We start from the raw sequence: 20,304 nt of genomic DNA on the forward strand, positions 1-20,304 counted from the left end.
GGTGATGCCACTTTAACCCTGCTGGGGCTGGGAGAATGGCTGCATCCCTGTGGTCAGAGCCACATCCATGAGGATGCTGCCCACATTCCAGAACGATGGGCTCATAGTTCAAGAGCTCAAGAGCTCAACCAGCCAAAAAACTGCACCATGATCCCTCCCTGGCACCAGAGAATGGGATGGAAGCCCTGATCTGCTCCTGGCTCTGGGAATATCAAGGGGTTAGAAACTCAAACTTGCCCATCAGGAGAGGATCTGAGCCTTTTCCATGCCCTAATTAAACACTGCTTGCCTCCTGGCACTTGCATGGATGCAATTAGCAATGATTTTGGAATTGCTTTGAAGATGAAAAGGTTTTGTCTGGGCAAAACATCACTGGTGGGAACATCTGGATGCTGAGCCCTGACTTTGGATAAGGGCCTGGAGTGCCAGGACAAGGGGGAATAGCTTCCCATTGCCAGAGGACAGGGTTAGATGGGATATTGAAGGAATTCCTCCCTGTGAGGGTGGGGAGGAACTGGAATAGAATTCACAGAGAAGCTGTGGCTGCTCCATTCCTGGAAGTGTCCAAGGCCAGGGTGGACTGAGCTTGGAGCAACCTGGGGTAGTGGGAGGTGTCCCTGACCAGAGCAGAGGGTTGGAATTTGATGGTATTGCAGGTCCCTTCCACCCCAAACTGTTCCATAATTTTATATTCTCACCCCCCCAAACCAGTTCAAAGTCCTCCAGCCCAACATCTTCTGCTGATCTGTGCAACATTTTTGTCACACAGCTGAAGCCTCACTCACAAACTTGAAATGAGCCACATTCTAAGCTCCAAAATCTTTTTGTGGGGAGATTTTGGTGCAGAAGATGATAAAAATAAACAGAAATGTGATTTTACATGATTACACACCATTGGCGTGGAGAAAGCCACATTGAGAGGACACAACCCCATGAAGATCCCCCTGGTGCCACCCCAAATCCCTCTGGGATGGCTCCATGTGACAGTTCAGAAACGACAACCTCCACATGGGAATAAAAATCCATTTAATTTCCATAAACTCTGCAGTGAGGAGACAAAGACCCGACAAATAAAAATTCCCACCCGCCTGCTGACACGGGGCACAGCAGCACTGAGGAGTTCATGTCACTTCCCTCTTCCAATAATTTGGCTGAACACCCTAAAATTTCATTCAAATCAGGTCAGGAGCTGCTAAATTCCTATCAGATGCCTCCAATATTCCAGTTTGGTGCTGGGAGCCCTCTGTGCTCCATCCTCCGCTCACTGAGATGTGTCCTCCAGCCCTGGCCACCCCACAAACCCCATGGAGAACACCTCAACCCCCATCCCTGGAACCTTCAGCTCCATGAGGATGCTCAGATGATGGTACCTGGTTCAGCAGGTCTCCATGGTCCAGGTGTTCCCAGCTGTGATGGGAATGATGGAGGTGACCCTCTCTCGTGGATGCCACCCAAGTGTCCCTTTCCTAACTCAGTGCCTGAAGGAAGCTATCTTAAGCCAGCCCTAAACCATCCTGGTTTAACAGGACTCTGTTTCGGCAGTGGGAAGGGCGTCACAAGCCTCTTTCGAGGTTTAATATTTCCCCTGAAGCACCTCAGGAGTGGTCCCAGCTGGCTGTGCCCACCTCAGCCACACTCTGGGATTTGGGGGTTTTTCAATGTAACATCCCCCATTATCCCAGGGATGCTGAGCAGGTCCTTCCCTCGCCCCTCCTCCCCACAGAATTGGGGGAACTGGGGAATTTTGGGGTGGGGGGGGCAGCATCCATCCCCTTCTGGCAGTGCCAGTGACCAGGGGCCACAAGGGACATAAAAAATAGCACCTCCTAAATATATTTAGGTAAGGAACAACCCTGGAATTCGAGTTGTTGCACAAAAATCCCCTAAATTGTGACCCACAGGCATCTGGGCTTCCTGATGCCCAGGGAATCACAGTCACAGAGGGGTGAGTGGCACCTCCATTGCCATCCCCCTGGGACAAGCGGGGTGTCCCCAGCTCTGTGGCCAACCAGGGGTGGTTGGTAGCCAAAAAAGTGGGGGTTGCTCCTGCCCTAGGATTGGGGGCTGTGGCTACGGTGCAGCCGCTGAGCCATGGAGATGAGGGAGCGGAGCTGCACCAGCTTCAGTGGCCCCACTTCCCGGGGGTCTTGTCCCTCCAGCCAGCGAAGCGCCGTCTCCAGACCCTGGATGGCTTCTCGAGCCGTGGGCAGCAAAGGATCTCCTCCCTCCCCGCCCCTTTTCCCACCAGCTGCTTCCTCCTCCTCATCCTCCTCCACCCCGCAGCCCTCGGCGCCTTCCTCCTCGGCATCGTCCTCGCCATCATCGTCCTCCTCCGCACCTGGAGCTGCATCATCCAAGTGCAACCAGTCGGACACTTCTTCGGGAGCCAAGCGCTTGAAGGCCAAGGCGGCCAGGTGGGTCAGGTCACTGAAGACCTTGCTGTCCCCTCCGCCTTCCTCCCCTCCCGGGGTGTCCCCGTGCTCTTCCTCGCCGGGCTGGGGCTCGAAGGCGGCGCGCAGCCCCAGCAGCCAGCACTTCTCGATGGATCCGGGTGGGATGAGATCCCAGGAGAGGCCAGCCAGGTACAGCATGTCCTTGAGGAGGAAGGACCGCACGAAGTCTGCGGGACTGCCGGGGCCGCCACAGGACACGGCCAAGCGCAGCAATTCCCGCTTGTAGAGCTGCTTGAAGGCCAACACCACCCCTTGCTCCAGCGGCGCCGGGATTCGGCCTCCTGCTCCGGCCAAGCCGCTCCCGGAGGGACCCTTGGAGAGGAAAAGCGCACGGATGGACCCGTCTGGGGTCTGGAGCGGCGGAGAATCCTCAGCCCCCGACCTGCAGCGGGATGGAGCGGAGCCGAGCAGCAGCACGGCCTTCTGCTGCAGGCAGCTCCGCCGCAGGTACCGCTTGACGCCCGGCACGAAGTCCTCAAAGAACCAAGCCCGCAGAAGCGCCGGCGCCAGCCGGGCCTCGGGGCTGTAGCGGTAGCAAGCCGGGAATTTCTCCTGGTTGTGATGCCGGAGGCTGGCGGGATCGCGGAGACCCCCGACCACCAAGGGCTTGAGTTTGTGGGAGCCAGTCAAGTTGGCGGCCAGCAGCACCGTGACGCGCTCGCTGCGGGCCGGACGCCTTGCCGTGATTCCAGCACCAGGAAGAAGCTTCCAGAAGAGCCTGGTGATGTTGGCGTTGTAGATCTGCTCATCCCCGTAGCCGCCGGCATCGGGCAGGGCCTCGGCGCGGGTGGCCGGAGGGCGCTCGGGCTCGGCGGGGAGGCCGCCCACGCCGTAGATGCGTTGGCTGGAGATGCCGTGGCGCTTCTGCCAGCGCCAGAACCAGCCGTGGCTCGCCTTGAATGTGCATTCAGGCCCGTAGATCTGCCGGGCGAAGGCTTCCGCCTGCGCCTGGATGAGGGGTCCGGAGAGCGGCACGCCGTGCTGGCGCAGGGCGAGGAACCAGGCGTAGACGGCGCGGTCGATCTCCTCCTCGTTGGCCAAGCGCATCTTCTTGCGCTGGGTGCCCACCTCGCCGCCGAGCTGCTCCAGGAACCAGCGGAGCTTCGCCTCGTCCTTCAGCCACCCGCGGAGCGTGCCCCCCGGCACGCCGAAAGCCCGGCACACCGACGCCTGGCGCTCGCCCTTCTTCACCCTCTCGATGGCCTGGAGCTTGTCCTTGATGGAGTAGGCGCGGCGAAGCGACATCTTCACCGACACCCCCCCGGGTGATGCGCTGCTGCCTCCACCTCCTCCTCCTCCTGTCCGCCGCCCTCCCGCCATTCCCCCGCCCTCCTCCGGCTCCCCCCCGGGCATGGAGCGACCCCCACATCCATGGGAATGGGGGGCGCGTTATAACCGGGGAGGAATGAGGGGATGGGGTGGGGGGGGCGCGGCGGCGCCTTTGTCTCCGCTCCGGTCCCCCGCATGCGCGCACCCGACCACAGCCACTAAGCTGCTCCGCTCCAACCCCCCTTTCCTTGCCAAGTTGGATTCTTCCTCTTATCGCCACCAGCCCCTTTGGGTTGTACTACTCTGCTAAAAGGGGGTAGCACGCCACTCCGCTGCCCTCCCGCCTCACGTCGCTTACCCCCTTGAGCTGTTCCACTTGGCTTCCACGGGAGGGAGAAGAGGTGCACGGAGGGAGACAACGCACCGCACGCACAGCGCGGGGCCTCAATTTCTCCGTAACTCCCCCCGTAAAATACAGGGGATCCTCCCAGCAGAGGCAGGGAAGTAGCGTGGAGGAAACAGCGAGGTGGCTCATCCCCCTTTTCGCAGAGTGGTACAACCCACGGGCGCTAGCGGACGTGCTAGGACGAATCCAAGTTGGCAAGGAAAAGGGGGGCAGTACATCTTAATAGTTACAGGGGGGATGGTTCACTCATCCTGCTTCCACCCCTCCGTGATATTCCACGTGCCTCTTTTATTGTGCGGGGAAACAGGCCCCGCTCTGTGCATGCGATACGTTGTCCCCCTTCGCCACCCCCCCAGGCGCCACGTGTGGTACGCGCCTCCCCCATAACTCTCCGCGCGGGGCGCGCCGCCCCCCTCTATCCCGGCGGCGGCCAAAGGGAGCGGCGGGGCCTTGAGGGGTCAACGCTGCCGGTGAGTCCTGGTTTCCAGCCCCTACGGATCCTTATATCCCCACTTAGTGTCCTTTATCCCTCTCCCTGAGCCTCGGTAATGGCAGTTTCGGGTGTCTCCAGGCCGTTCTTTATCCCTCTAGGGCGGGAGGTGGGGGGAGGCCCTCGTGATATTTGGGTTGAAGGGGTTCAAGGGGTCTTTAAGGGTGAGTAGGGTTCTTTTATCATCTCAGAATCCCCAAGAAAGAGGTTATAGTAACCCCTTTTATTCTCTTTAGGGCACTTTTCCTGTGGAAAGAGGGATTTGGGGATCCCCTTATAGGGAATGGGGCTCTTTCCCTCACAGTGGTGGGAAGAGGGGAGTTTTACGGGTTCTTCTTGTATGTGTGGGTCTCTTGCCCTGTTAAAGCCTCAGAAAAGGGAGTTTGGGGAGGTTCTCCCATTGTCTTTAGGGCCCATTCCATCTCCCGAGAGTCCCGAGGGAGAGGATTTGGGGTGCTCTTGGTTTTGGGATAACTTTTCCATGGTTAGAATCCTAGGAAATGCTGGGGTGACCCCCCTTTCCTCATGTTTTCAGTTTTTTTTCCATTAGTAGGTTTGGAGAGGGAGTCATGGGAGTCCCTAAGAGTCCTGAAGGAAAGGATTTGGGGATGCCCTCATTCCTTGGGATTACTTTCCTCACTTAAGATCCCAAAGAATACTGTGGTAGTACTCCCCACTCTCAATGTTTTAAGTTCTTTTTCCTTTAAAAGTTCTGGGTAGGGGCATGTGGAAGCCCTCTCCCCATTCCCTGTAGAATTCCTCCACTCATACCCCAAAAAAGAGGATGTGGGAGATACCCTCATTACCTGGGAAATCCTTTTCCCCCTTCCAGGCACAGGGAAGGGGGAAATTTTAGGATTTGCCATGTCTTTGTGGTCCTTTTCCCAGGATTTAGGAACTCTCTGTTACAGGTAAGGGGTGGGTGGGCTCATGTTGGGGGGGAATCTTCCTAAACCTTTGTGGTTTTCCACATATTGTGGGGACATATTCCCTGTTTTTTAGGAATGTTTCTGCTGTATTAAAGCCTTACCTCTTCAAGTCTGGATTGGGTAGGGGGTGGAAACAATCAGTGTTATTTCTTCCCTGGTAGGGAAGGGAATTTAGGGATCCCACACATCCCCAGCTGTTCCAGGTGCCTTGAGGGTCTGCTCCTCCTCCCATTCCTGGGATTTTTTGTCCAGTCACTTGCTGCAAAGGGAAACCGGACGTGTCCTGGCACGGAGCAGCTGATCCATCCCATATCCCAACCCCCTTGGCTGCCTTTCCAAACTTATCCCAGAGCTGGGAAACGTGGAAAATCAGCTCTAGGTGCACCTGGCCTCTGCTTATCTCACCTGTCCCTCTTTTCTCGTCAAATTTCCGTCACCTTGGTGGGGCTTGTCCTCTCCCTTTTTTTTTTTTTTTTTAACTGGATGCTCAGGCGGGAGGGATCCATTTCCAAGCTATTTTGGGAACAGGCAGAGCCTGCTGTTGTGCTCCATGGGGTTTTTGAGGGATTACATCCCTAACTAAACTTGCTGAGGCTGCCGCATCGGCGTTCCCAGAAATTCCATATGGATTTGTTCTGTCGCATCCAGGTCACCGATGATTTGGAATTGATTTGGATCCCGATGGTCACAGTCCTTAGGGATGAGAAATTCTCTTTTCTGAGCTGTTTTGCTGTAATTCTTTCCTTTTCCAGGTGTGTCCCATTTCTCCCTGACCTTCAGGTAGGATTTTTCCACACCTGAGCTGTTCATTTCCCAGCTCTTTTTTTCCCCCTATTTCTCCTGAAGGTGACACGTTCCCAGTTTTTGCCTTCTGGTGATTTCCCATATCCATGACTATCTCATTAGGAATTTTCAGCTTGGAGCAGAAAGTTGTGTTTTTAGGTGATCAAGGATGGAAATTTTGGTGTTTTCCTGGAATGTGGAGCTTTGTCTCATAGCAAAGGTGATTATAAAGGTCTGACATAGGGAAGAGCCAATTTTAAGGAATGAAACCAGCAGAAGAGCTAGTTTTAAATGAATAAAACATTAGATACAATTGTTAATATTTTGATTTATTTTGATTCTTCTGATGGTTCTTGAACTCATCCTGAATTTCTGGGCTGTGACTTCCCAGTGGAGAGCACTCCCGAAGCCGCAGCATGGTTTTTAATCCTAAAACTTGGTGTTTGATGAGGTAAATAATGGAAATTTTGGGTGGAAATTGTTGAAAAGTGATTGTTTGTGTGATTAAAATCCCTTTTTCCCAGGTTCCTCCAGGAAAACTGATGGACACAGAAGAGAAATTACATTTTTTTCCCAATTTTCCCTTGTTTAGGAGCTTTATTTCCTTGGAAATTTGGGGTTTTTCAGGACTGAACATAAGGTTTGGCTGCTCATGGAAGCAAAAAGGTGCTGAAGGACTGTTTGGAATCACACAAAAAATTGGCTCCTGAATTCCATCAACCAATTCCATCCATGCCAGGATTGGGATGGCAAGTTAGGAATTCTTAGGCTGCCGGGATGGGAAAATCCTTTTGGATAACATTGTGATAATGTTCCTTTCCTTGTTATTAAAATGGAAATAAATTTGTTTTCTGTGGGTGTTGGTTCACAAACTTCATGGAGTTCTGGAAAGTTCATCAGCTCCAAACTTCATTAAAATGTTAATTAATTAATTCATTAATTATTAATTAAATAATTTGTCTAAGGACCTGCTGCATAGAAATTAGAATTTTTCTCTAATTCTATCCTGTTTTTTTTAATGCTGTCGTAGGAGAAAAAAAAGTAAGTATCTTTTAATTGTTGTGTGCTTTTTTGGGAATTCTGGAAAATCTGGGAATGTCAACACTGGTGGGATATTTATTAGACAAATTACTGCTGAGTTTTCTTGGAAAGAATTAATTTTTTAAAGTTTTTTTAAAATTAATTTCAGCTTTCTCAGTTGGAGGGAATCTCCTGCGAGTTCCTCATTATGGAATTCCTACTCCATAATTCACCTCATCCATGAGGGCTACAATTTCAGGGCTTCGAGCTGCTTAAAAACTGGAGCAAAATCACTTAAAAAAACCAGATTAAATAACGGGGAAAAAATTAATTTTTAAATTTAGTTTTAAAACAAAAAAAATTCGGATTTTTTTTGTGTAAAATACCACATTTTTTATTATTTTACTCTTATTTACTGTAATAAATTTATTTCTGTGTAAAGGTTTTAACAAGAATTTATTGCTCCATAAAATATAAGAAAAAAACTTAAAATAAATTCAAAAATTCAAAATAAGGTATAATTTTAATTTTTTTTTCTTCAAATTCTGAATTGAAAACTCAATTTTTAAGCATTTTTAGCTGAATCAAAGTTTTCCAGCTCCAGGGAAAAAAAAAAGAAAAATCTCCTTTTGCCATTCCTAGTAATTTGTCTAATTGGAATCTTATTAATATTTTGGACTGTCTAAATTTAAATGTTTAAAGGCAAAACTGTAATTTATTAATATATAAATTTAAATTGAAATACTCAAGACCCATAAAAAGCATTTGTGTAAATTTTAAATTAAATTTTAATTCAAAGCAATAGATTTTATATTTAAACTAAAGTTAAAAATTAAATCAAAATTTAAAGCTAAGCCCTGGATGTGAGGCTTCCAAATTCTTCTAGGAATTCTTGGAATCACAAACTTTTACAGATATTTCATGTCTTAGAATTTTATTTGGCAACCTGCCAAGGTCAGTTTTTATTTATTAATTACTGTATTAATCACTAAATTTCCAGCTCCTGGACATGTTTAATTTGCTGATAACTTGGATTGTATCCCAAAATTAAATCCCAGTTTTTCAGCGGCTGCCTTTTAGTAGGAAAACCCAACCAGTAGTAAATGACAACCTGCAAAAACTCAAAAAATTTGAGCCAGTTTTCCCAAAATTTTGCCTAATTTGGAATAAGTAGCAAATAATGGCTAATCCACTAACTTGGAATAATATCCTGTAATTCCCAAGGATTTGGACAAAATCCTGTGAGATTTTTTTCCTGCCTGTTGCCTTAAAACTTGGAATAATGGGGGGAATTCTTGGCAGGAATATTTTAGGAGGAAGGCTGTTTCGGCCACATTGAATTCCTTGGAATTCAAACATCTCCCAAAAGGGAAAAAAGAAATGGAATATTTGCGCTTTTTCCTGGGAATGTTAGTGGATAAAAAACATCTCCTGCATGCCCTTGCTTTGCTCTGCTGCCACTACATTTGTTGTGCTTATTTCTCCATGCTGCCCATTTTTTTCGGGAAGATGAGGACACGGAAAAACCCCTGCTCCGTGGACAAAGTTTGGCTGGAAAAGCACCGGAACGACGAAGCCGAGCGGGAAGCGCCGGAGCGGGAAGCGCCGGAGCCCGAGGCCGTCAACGGGATCTGCCATGAGGATTCCATTGAGGGGGAATTCAAGGGAGACCCGAAAAAACCCCGGAATGGCAAAAAACAGCGGAAACGGAAGCGCTCCCCGAAACCCAAAGCTCAGGATTCCAAGCTGGAGGCGATCCTGGCGGGAATGTCGGCAGAGCACGTGTGGTTTGACAAGCCCTTGTATGACCGTGCCGAGAACGCCTACAGGAAAAAATTAGCGGGTTCCCAGAGTTGGGAATCGCCTGAGACTGGAAAAATGGCTCAGGAATCTCCTGCTGTGGCCAGGTCAAACTCCAGCCAAGATATTCCCAAGGCAAGGATGCTCCCGGCATGTTCCCACGGGAGCCTGGCTGCCTGTCACCACGTTGTCCAGGGGGTTTGGATCAACAAGTTTGACTTCGATAAGGCCGAGAGGGCGTTCATGGAAAAATCCCAGTTTTTCCTTCCTCCCAACGTCCTGGCCATCCCATCGGTGTGGGCGAATTCCAGGCTGGGAACGCCGGATGAGGGCTACGGCACAGCCTTGCCCACTCCTGCCACGCCAGGCTTGGCTCCCGGCATTCCCAACTCTCCCGTGGCCTCCATTCCCAGTTTGCCCAGCTCTGACCAGCAGACAGTCAATGGGAAGCCGCAGATTTCCAACTGGGAAGTTCTGGCATCCGAGGTGTGGCTGGAGAAGCCTCTCTACGATGATGCTGAGAAGAATTTTTATGAGAAGATGTTGGATGGGCACCCCTCGGATAAAAACCAGCGGCGGCAACGCGGCTGCCCGGAAGCATCCAAGAACCACAACCTTGGGAAGCAAACTGGGATGGCCACCACCAACCCTCAGCTTCCTGATATTCCCAAGGAAAACCCTACCTGCTTTTTCCTGCACAAGGACAGTGAATCCGTGTGGCTGAATAAGGTGACCTACGACAGGGCCGAATCCCGATATTTTGCCCTGGAAGCGGCCAGAGCAGTGGAGAAAACAGGGATCCAGGAATCTGCAGCAGGAAATCCCTCCCATCCAGCTGCTCCAAGCACTCCTGCTCCAGAAATGAAGTAGGAGAAGTTTCTTTGGGGGTAATGCCCATGCAAAAAAAAAAAAAAAGGCTGGGTCAGGATTGAGCCAGAAGGAATTTGCATGTGGAGAAGACTGGGTGGACTTGGAGATGATCCCTGTGGGCAGGGAGCAGGGGGAAAATCCTTTAAGGAATTCCCCTGAATTCCTGAGGAATTCTGGTGGATAAATCCTGTGCTGGTGTGGAGCCAGAGGTTGAATGTTTAAAGGCAGGGTTGGGAAGTGAGCTCAGTATCCCCCTTTTTGCATGGATACAGCACCATCCTCCTTTCCATCCTCTCATTCCATATAAAAATCAGTATCATAACTGGGATCCAGCATGAAGAAGGTTTGGAAGTGACTGGAAAACAATTTAGGGAATCAACTCCGGTGGGAGCACGTGCTGTAGTTTGCTTTTTTGAGGGAATTTATATTCAGTCTGTGAATTTTTGGAATGCCCTTGGATCCTCTCCAAAGGCAGAGCTAAGGTAGAGATGGATATTCCGGGAAAAAAAGACTCTTGGAGCATCCGTCTTCATTTCTGACACTTCTGATCCATGAGTTTTGTTGGGATTTGTTGGAGAGCTTTTAGGATCTTTGTGTGAAGGGATTTGGGGGTCAAATACCTTTCACTTGGTCCTGTTTGGGATCATTTCCTCTTCAGTTGCTCATTACTGGAAATTTGGGAAAATCCATGTGTCTCTGTAAAAATGTGGGATAAATTTGTCTGTATTGGGGATTTTCTGCAAATGATCCTGGTTGGAATTCCAGCAGGTCCTGGAGATTTGGGTGTGGAGAGTGGTTTTGCTGCAGCTCCTGTGTCTGGTTGGCCTCTGGTCTCTTCCAAGTGGATAGATAAGAAGGGATTTGATTTCAGGATGATCATCTCTGGCGCCTGTGGAAGTGTTTTATGGAAAACTGGGATTTGGGATAACGAGGAGAGGCTTTGTGGAGCCTGTTACAGTCATGGTTTCCTTGTGCTGCTCTATCCCTGCTCTCCACCTCCTCAGACTTCCGCTGGCTCTGTCCCCTGCTGGAATTCAGGGCACTTGCTCTTTTCCTGTTTCCCTTCAAATTAAGAATTTAACCCACCTTTGGAAGCTGCTCTGTAAAAAAAACCCATTTCCCAGCAGGATTTGGGCTGTTTTGTGCTGTTTTTCCATGTAGTGCCAGGTCTGTCCCTTCCAAGTATTGCTGATTTTTATCAAAAGATTTCCCAGTGAACTTGTGGGTGCCCCATCCCTGAAGCATCCAGGGAAAGGCTGAATGAAGCTTGGAGCAACCTGGGATAGTAGAAGGTGTCCCATGGAAGGAATTTGGAACTAATGATCTTTATGGTCTTTTCCAACCCAATCCATTCCATGATTTCCATTCCCTTTTTATTCTCCTACACAAGCCATTTTGCTTAGCATGAACCAGAAAATCCTGGGGTTTTGAGGTTTTTTTTGTGGAATAAAGTCTGGATCAGCTGATTCATCCCATCCCCACTCCATGTCCAGGTCAGGCAGGTGGGTGATTAATCTGTCCTGCTTTTTTAAGAGGATCCCAGATACTTAATTCCGCAGCCAAGCCGAGCTGCAGGCACAGAAATCGCTCCTGATGAGCTGTTAACCTCCAATCCTTGTGGGAATTCAGTTTTTGTGGATATTTTCCCCCCTTCTTTTCCCAGGAAAATGGCTGTGGATTACTTCCTGCACGACAAGATCTGGTTCGAGAAGTACAAATACGACGACGCCGAGCGAAGGTTCTACGAGCAGATGAATGGCCCCATGGGTGCCCCCTCCCGCCAGCAGGTAATTCCCAATCCCAGGAATTTCAGAGTAAGTCAAAGGAGATGATCCACCTTTATTTTTGTGGGATTTCAGCTCTTGGTGCTGTTTTTTTCTCCCCAAGTCTCACTGGAGCTCTCTGTTTATGACCCATTTTTGTTTTGGGTTTTTTTTCCCCACTGTTTTATGTGGAATCTGAAGGATTTGATCCCAAGGAAATGGGAGATCGGATGTCCTTCTAACAGGTGAACCATTCCCAGCTTCCAGCAGTTGTCCTTAATTTTTCCGGGCTGCCGGGATTTCTGGGGCCACAGATTGAGCTGGAAATCCCCAAATCCCCAGTTTTATGGGCAAAGAGCATCCCTGCACCGCTTCATCCAGGGAAAACGCTGCTTTGCTTCCATTTTGGAGCAGTCCTTTGGGATATTCCTAGAGAATACAAACGACCTAAAGTTTGAACAGAGGCACCACAGCTCCAAAGATTTTTTGGGGGGGATGTTTTTTATCCTTCTTTTTGTTCTCCTGGAAATATTCCGGGTGTTCCAGTGGAAGACTGTTCGTGGTACCGGTGAGTTGGGGAGGGGAAGGTGGAGGGCAAAGCATGATCCTGCTGGGCTGAAATATTTCCAGCTTCAATATTACCCCAGAATTATTCCTGTTCCAAGATTCAGAGCTTTCTGAACCTCTTCCTGCTCCTAACTGCTTGTGCCTTTGGAATGCTGAGTGTTCAGTGCCTCTTTTCCAAGTGTTTTACAGGAAAGCTTTTTTGCTGAAATTATAACTTGCAGGCACATTCCAGCTATTCCTGCTGCCCATCCTGGCTTAGGTGCTGGCACAGCACCTGGGGGATCAGGAATAAAAAAAATTGGGAGCTCTGGATGAGTGCTGGAAGTTGGTTTTGGAGTGAAAACCTCTTGGAACAGTTGAACTATTTCAAGGCACATCAGGAGCTTCCAGTGGAGGAGTTTGGCCTGGGAGAAGTGGTTTGAAGGATGTTTGGAGAACCTGCAGAAATTTATCAGCCACTTCCCCTATGGAAAAATATCCTTAAAACCTCCTTGGAAGCAGCAGGAAGTGGGGCCCACCTGGATGTGTCGAGGCTGTTTCTCCTTTATTTTCTGGTTTAACTCAGGATTTGGGGGTTTGTGGGAAATTTCCCATCTCTGGTCTTGCTGGTGGGGGTTGCAGTCTGGGAAAGGCAAGGAGTGAATGGATCATGGAATTTCCAGGGAGGGAGTCTTGAAATCCAGGCTAAGGCATGGCAGTGGGAGCATAGGGAAAAAAATTCCTGGTGTTCTGGGTCCCACCTCTCTGGATAGAGCAGAGTCAGGGGTGTCACTTCTGCCTGAACTCAGGTAATATTATGGAAAAATCCTGCCGCAGACTGGGTTTCTAAGGAGTTCTGGAGTCACTCCAACCCTCTGGCAGCTTCCCAAACTTTTCAGGGTAATCACAGGGAATTTAAAAGCTCTTTGACTGGATGATCCTTCTGGACACGTGACTAGAGACTGCCCGATTTAGCCCCAATCCTTACAGCAAAAATCGCTGAATCATGGAAAGAACAATTCCCAATTTTCCCGATTCCCTCGCTCTTCCTTCCTTTCGTTGTTTTTTGGTTTTTTTTTTTAACTTCCCTGATGAACTTTTTTTCCCATGTTTTAATATTTTTTTTTTTTTAAAAAGAAACTCTTGGTTCTTTCTGCGCTGTTTGCAGGAGAACGGAGCCAGCACGATCCTCCGCGACATTGCCAGAGCCAGGGAGAATATCCAGAAATCGCTGGCCGGAGTGAGTACCCAAGCTCTCACCAGCTGGCTGCCTGCATCCCATTTTTTTTTTTCTTTAATGGAATTCTAATCCCATAGATCGTTTGGCTTCTTGGTTGGAAGTTAGAGGAGAAGACCAAGGTGTGCAGCGCCGTGTGCCACCGGCTCCGCCCTGTCCCTACGCGCTGCTCGCTCGCAGCGCTGCCAAAACTGGATTTGGGTTAAAAGAATTCCCTGAATTGGGCTTTTCCTTCCCTTTTTTAAATTTTTTTTCCTTGTTTTTTTTTTTCCTGGTGGGATGTTCCTATGGGTTTTAACTAACAGGTTCCAACTCGCTGAGTGTGTGGCTCTTGTTTGGGATACACTGGGCTGCCACCTTCTCTTCCCCGTTTTGCTTCCGTTTTAGGGTATTTGCAAAAAAACAAAAAAAAAAAGGTGTTTTCCATCTGCTGCATCCAGGGAATTCAGCTTGGCTACAAGCTCCAGGACTGGAGCATCCTGGAGGAGCTCAGGAATGTACTTGTGGAGGTTTTTATCCTGAGTGCAGAGTAGAGTGTTAAAATAAATCTTCATTTTTGTAAAAGGAAGTTAAAATACTAATTAGTGGTTTTATGGAAAAGAAAATCCATGGAATACAGCCCAGGTGACTTGATTTGCAGTGGACTCCCAAAGGAATCCATCCAGTATTTGGACAGTCCAATATCAGGGAACAACAAGGAATTCCCCCTTTCCCAAGGGGAATATTCCATATCAGCAGAGAGGAGCCAGACATTTGGGATGAATATATGGAATCAGGATTTCAGCCAACAGCTTAAGGAAAAATTTCCCTGAACTGGCTCATTTTATTAAAAAAACCCAAAAAAGTGGATAAATGAAGCCCCCATCCCAAACAGGGTCAAAAATTCCTTTGGGAAGAACTTTTGGAATTGGGCAAGGGGCAGGGAATCTAAACACAAATCACCTGGAAGTGCTGCTCATCCTCATCTTCCCAAGTGTTTTGCCAAAGATGAGGAATTTCTTTCCTGACTCCTGTTAAAGAGCTTTTTTGGGAGAGAATCCTAGAAGTTTGGAGCATCCAGGTGCTGTAACAGGGATCTGCTAAAGCAACAGCCCGAAGTCAAAGGACAGGAATTTTGGGATATAAATGGTTTGGGGATAAGTGCTGGATGTAAAAAATTCCTCTGCTGGATATTTTTTGTTCCTGGGAAAGGGGTTGGATCTTCCACGTGGCTGAAAAATAGTTGGAATATCCCTCAAGGATTATTATTAATCTTGGATAACCAGGCTGGACTTCAGAACATTCCTTATCTTCTTCCTTGCATTCCCAAACCCCAGATTTACATTGTGTGATGCAGAGAAAAGCGGGAAGAGCAAAAATCCCAGGGTTTCTGTCTTTCCTTCCTCCAGAGTTACTGTCAGGGGTCTCAGGATGTGGCAAGGGAAGAGTTGGCTGTGAAAAGATGGGAAAATGGGAGTTTCGTGCATTTTTGCTGGGAATTTCAGGCTGGGATTGTGCCATAAAACGTAGGAATGAGCACTTGGAATATGATGAGTCTGGAGTTCCTCGATTATGGGGAAAAACAGGAAGTAGAACAGGAAATTCCACCTGAACACAAGGAAAAATTGTATTGTCCCTGACATTTAAAATGTATTTTAGGATTTCAAACTTCAGGGAATAACAGATGTTTATATCCCAAATTGTTCAGCTGAAGTCCTGTTTCATACCCTTCATAATTTCCAGGGATTTGATTTGTTTGGATAATTAAATTTATGCACAATCCCAGTTTTCCCAAGCACTTCAGCCATCCAAAATATTCAACATGGGATGCAGCTTTAAGGTGGGTTGAGTGCAAAAATTATGGCTTAAAAAGAAAGGATTTGAAGGTTTTGTCCAAGAGTACAGAGGAAAGTGATGCTGTGGAAGTCCCCACCTTTGGAATTTTGAATTCTTATCCCTGATAAAATTCACAGATGCTTGAGTGGAGCTGGAAGTTATAAGAGGGAATGTTTTTTGTGTGCTATAGCGGAGGTGTGGTGTCTACATTCCCAAATCTTGGAGCATCCTCTCCTCAGGGAAGATCCCATGGCCTTATAAAGGCAATTTTTCCATAATTTTTGAGGATTTGGGACATGGTTGTGCCTCTTGCGTTGTCTTACAGGTTCCAGTTAAGATCTCTTGATTGTTTCAGCTTGGGACAGGTATCCCTTGCTCTTCCCATGCTCTTCCCTCTGGTTTGTTTTTGAGGAATTATTATTGACAGGGAAGAGAAATCTCCTCTCCCTGTGCTGGCACTGCTCAGGCACCTCCAATCCTGGGATCAGTTTTGGGCCCTCATGACAAGGACATTGAGGGGTTGGGGTGTTTCCAGGGAAGGGAATGGATTGGGAAGGATCTGGAGCAGCTGTGGGAGCTGGGAGGGCTCAGCCTGGAAAAAAAAAACGAGGTTCAGGGGGGACCTTCTCGCTTCCACAAATCCCTGACAGGATTCCCGAGTGGGAATTGGGATGTCCTCCCAGGGAATGAGGGGCAGGGTGAAAGGAAACCACCAGAAGGAAAATTTAGCTGGGATATTAGGAAAATTCCTCATGGAAAGGGCTGTCCTGCCCTGGCACAGAGGTGGAATCCCCATCCCTGGAGGGATTTAACATCCCTGTGGATGTGGCATTTGGGGGACGTGCTCAGTGGTGGCCTTGGGGGAGCTGTTGGACTCAATGGGCTCAGAGGGATTTTCCCACCTCCGTAATTCCATGATTTCCATCCTTGGAGCATCAGGGCTGGCATGGTGTGATGAGCCCACAGCACTGCATGAGCTCCCTGCAGACACAGAGATGTTTGTGGAGAAGACCCCAGAATTCCTGGGGGAATGTTTGTGTGCAGTGCAAGGCTGTTTCGCCTCCGCTCCATAAGTTCCCCTTGCATGCGGCTCTTCCCTGCGCTTGAGTTCCCTCTGGAATTGCGAAACCTTTTCCCATCTTCCCAAACTTTTTCCCATCCTGCAGCAGAAGACGCCTGCTCGGAGCAAGGAAGCTCCTTGTGCCCGTCCCAAGAAACAGTCGGGACGCTCCGCTGTAAGTGAGCCATGCACGGATGGAGCCTGTGGAAAAACGGGAGAGGATTTGGTGGGACAAGGATGGAGCAAGTTCTCTGTCCTCAGGGTTTTTCCTTTGGCACTGGGATACACCTGGATAATGAGATCTGACAGCAGGGAGTTGTCCCAGCTCTGTGCCCAGGGATCTGCGCTTGCCTTTCCTCAGCCTGAATCCACAGCTGAGGCAGAGATGGAATTTTTTCCTGCCTCTTTTGGTATTTCCTGGCCTTATTCCTGGAAGTGTCCAAGGCCAGGTTGGACAGGACTTGGAGCAGCCAGGGATGGTGAAACCTGTTGGTCTGGATGATCCTTAAAATCCCTTCCAGCCCAAACCATTCCATGATTCAGACCTTGTGCTTCATATTCTTCATCTTATCCCTGCTTTTCCCTCTTTCCATCTTATGTGACTGCTGAGATTCCACATCAGAATGAAAAAGAATAAATTATTCTCTCTTCTTTTCACTTAGAAATGACAATTCAAGGGCAAATCCTGTTATTTTCTTCCCCTTTGCTGCCTGGAATTGATGGATAAGGAACCTCCTTAACATAAAAAAAACCTGCAAAAACCTCTTTTTTTTTTTTTTCTGTCAAAAAATCCTTTGGAAGGCAGGGTTGGAATAATTATTCTGTCAGGATGTGTTAAAGCAGATTGAAATTGTTAGCGAGAGGAATAAAAGGCTGGGCTGTAAAGGTGGGAGTGTATAATTCCTGGGATCTTTCCAGCTTTCCCAGTGTTACCTTAGGCAGGTCATTCCTGTCCCTCAGTGAGTTGGGAGAGACCAAGAGACTTCAAGATTTTTAAGGGGCTTGGTGTGGAATTTTACATAAATGTTACGTGGTTTTAGCGGCCTTTTGGGATCTGGGAGTGGGAAAAGTGATTTTATCCTTTGCTCCTTGGTGCCAGCTGAAATTCCTTTAGGGATTTAGTCCATGCTTAATTTTACAGAGCTGCTCCATTAGTTTCTATCCTAATTTAGAGAAAATATCCTGGGTTTTAGTTCAGCTCCTGAACTTCTTCCCTCCCTGAAGACACGACTCTGCTTTGCTTCATGGGTTTTTTCAGGAAGAGGAGAAACAACTCAATTTCACCCCGGTTTTCCTCATTGCAGAGTGCAAGCACAACCTCCTCTGGAGCTGCTGGTGACCAAAATGAGCTCCTGTCCCGAATTTCCCACCTGGAAGTGGAAAACCAGAACCTCCGCAGTGGTGAGTGGGAGAATTCCTTGTTCTGGCTGGATTCCTGACATGTAGCTGGGAATTTAAGGTCTTTTTTCCTATTTTTCTCTCCTTTTTCCAGTTGTTGCAGACCTCCAGATGGCCATTTTCAAGCTGGAAAGCCGCCTGAATGCTCTGGAGAAATCCTCAACTTCCCACCAGCCCTCACCTGTTCCTCCAACCCAGGTGAGCCTTGGAAAAATGCTGGAATTTTTCTCTAGGAGTTACAACCAACGATCCACATGGACAAATGTTGTGTTTTGGGAAAGTCCTTTATCAATCCCACAGCATGGGGATTGTTCAGTGTCTTGAGCAGTGGAGATTCCCATTCCTGAGCTTTTTTTGGCTGCTGTGCTCCAACACCAGTTTAATCTTTTCTCTCTTTTTCCCTTAAAAACCCTCGGATCTGGTGAAGAAAGTGGAACCGTTCAGCGTTCCCTCAAAAAAAGTGGAGCTCCCGGCCAAGAAAGCCACGCCGGCTGCTGCTGAGGATGATGAGGACGATGACATCGACCTTTTTGGGAGTGATGATGAGGAGGAAGACCAGGAAGCCGCCAAAGTCCGGGAAGAGCGGCTCCGGCAGTACGCGGAGAAGAAGGCCAAGAAGCCGGGACTCATCGCCAAATCTTCCATCCTGCTGGATGTGAAGCCGGTGAGTGGCTTTTGGAATTTGGGAGCTCTGTGGGGGAGGCTGGGAATCCTCTCTCATCCAAGTGGTGGCACCTGTGGAATTCCAAACAAGGGCTTGGGGCGATGTGGGATTTGTTGCTGTAGAAGCCTGGAATGGGTTTGGATGGATGGGACCTTAAATCCCATCTCATTCCATAGGCAGGGACACTTTCCACTATCCCAGGTTGCTCCAGCCTGGCCTTCTAGGGGCAGCCACAGCTTCTCTGGGAATTCATTCCAGGGCCTCAGCAGCCTCCTAGGGTGGAATTTCTTCCTAAGAGCCCATCTAATCTCACCCTATTCCAGTTTAAAACCATTCCCCCTTATCCTGTCACTCCATCCTTGTCCCAAGTTCCTCTCTTGGATCTCCTTGAGGTACTGGAAGGGGCTCCGAGGTCTTCTGGAGCCCTCTCCAACCAAGAAAGGGCACTTTGGATCAGTTGTGACATTCCCAGAGGTGTCATCTGGATACTCTTTGGGGCTGCTGACGATCTCCAGGAAAACTCTAAAACCTCCCAATTCCCACTTTCCCAGTGGGATGACGAGACTGACATGGCCAAGATGGAGGAGTGCGTCCGCTCCATCCACATGGACGGGTTGGTGTGGGGAGCCTCCAAACTGGTCCCAGTCGGATACGGCATCAAGAAACTCCAAATCCAGTGTGTGGTGGAGGACGAGAAAGTCGGGACAGATATCCTGGAGGAGGAGATCACCAAGTTTGAGGACTATGTAAGTCTTGGAATGGGATGTGGGAAGGGCCTGGAACCCATGGGAGGGGGGGGGTTAACTCAGGTGTGTTTTCCTGGGAACACCTGGATGACTCCAGCTTTTGTCCCCTTCCAGGTGCAGAGTGTGGACATTGCTGCTTTTAACAAGATTTAGAAGGAAAAACTGTATCCCCCCTTCCTCTGAACCCGGAATTAATAAAGATGAACATTGGGAGTGCACATTGGCTTGTGGGTTTTTCCCTTGGCTGCAGCTTCTCCAGGCAGTTTTGGTGGGAGATTCTGGGATATTTGAGCAACCTGGGCTAGTGGAAGGTGTCCCTGGCCATTGCAGAGGATTGGAATAAGAGAGAAATTTAAGGTCTCTTCCAACCTAAACTATTCCATGATTTCCTTGTCCTTCATGGAAGCAAAGATCTCAAGACATGGACCTGAATTTTGGGGCTGGGAATGAAGGTCTCAGGGTGTTTCCAGTCACCTTTCCCAAGGTTTAGAGACCCCACCCACTCTCTACAAATAAACAGGATGAATACCTAGGAAGCATCCAGGAATTGCTGCTTTGGGATGGATTTCATCCCTCTTTTCCCACCAACTCCCTGCCCAGGTCACTTCAGCTGAATGTGGCCTGGCACTGGGACAGGTGACATTCCTGACTTTGGGAACACGAGGTCTGTCCCAGTGCCAGAGTCCAAGGTTTGGGGCCACGAGGAAGATGAGAAGCTCCATGGGATTGTGCTGCAAGGTTGTCCCTTGTCCTGGTGGGGCCAGTGTTTTGTCACTGTATGTGACACGTGTCCCTTGCAGGGTCCTGGCCGTCCCAGGAGCAGTGCTGGCAGTGCCACTTTGTCCCCTGTGCTGCCGTCCTGAGTCCCTGCTGGTCCAGCTGCTGGCACAGCTGGTGCCACGTGTGCCCTCCGTGTCCCATTTCTGTCATGTCACCATGCCTGTGTCCCCTGCGTGTGCTGCCATCCCCGGTGTCCTGTCTCCCATGGGCCACCATCCCTGTGCCCAGCGTCCTCCGTGTGCTGCCATCCCCTGTGCCCATTGTCCTGCGTCTGT

At 49.0% G+C, this 20,304-nt stretch overlaps 2 protein-coding genes across 27 annotated transcripts; one reads left to right on the plus strand and one right to left on the minus strand.

Annotated features, from left to right (window-relative positions):
• Positions 1–1,009: 1,009 nt before the first annotated feature.
• On the minus strand, positions 1,010–3,806 carry TIGD5 (tigger transposable element derived 5). Its single transcript, XM_023921449.2, has one exon. The coding sequence runs from the start codon at positions 3,804–3,806 to the stop codon at positions 2,052–2,054; it is 1,755 nt and encodes a 584-aa protein (XP_023777217.2). The 3' UTR covers positions 1,010–2,051.
• Positions 2,799–19,467, plus strand: EEF1D (eukaryotic translation elongation factor 1 delta). 26 transcript variants are annotated; one of them, XM_086876374.1, is made up of 11 exons: positions 4,514–4,598; positions 5,451–5,529; positions 6,300–6,327; positions 8,860–10,016; positions 11,684–11,807; positions 13,498–13,569; positions 17,746–17,842; positions 17,934–18,037; positions 18,267–18,503; positions 19,055–19,249; positions 19,364–19,467. In XM_086876374.1, exons 2-11 carry the CDS (start codon positions 5,483–5,485, stop codon positions 19,400–19,402), a joined length of 2,100 nt encoding a protein of 699 aa, XP_086732500.1. In that variant the 5' UTR covers positions 4,514–4,598; positions 5,451–5,482; the 3' UTR covers positions 19,403–19,467. The 26 variants fall into 26 exon arrangements, with proteins under 26 accessions (XP_086732523.1, XP_086732513.1, XP_086732505.1 ...); XM_086876463.1 differs by lacking the exon at positions 13,498–13,569 and adding an exon at positions 16,548–16,616 and having other exon boundaries at positions 4,526–4,598; positions 6,196–6,301; XM_086876488.1 differs by lacking the exon at positions 5,451–5,529 and adding an exon at positions 16,548–16,616 and having other exon boundaries at positions 4,533–4,598.
• Positions 19,468–20,304: the final 837 nt, after the last annotated feature.

This window comes from Cyanistes caeruleus, chromosome 1 (assembly GCF_971803275.1).
Source record: "Cyanistes caeruleus chromosome 1, bCyaCae1.hap1.1, whole genome shotgun sequence".
NCBI classification, from domain to species: Eukaryota; Metazoa; Chordata; class Aves; order Passeriformes; family Paridae; genus Cyanistes; species Cyanistes caeruleus.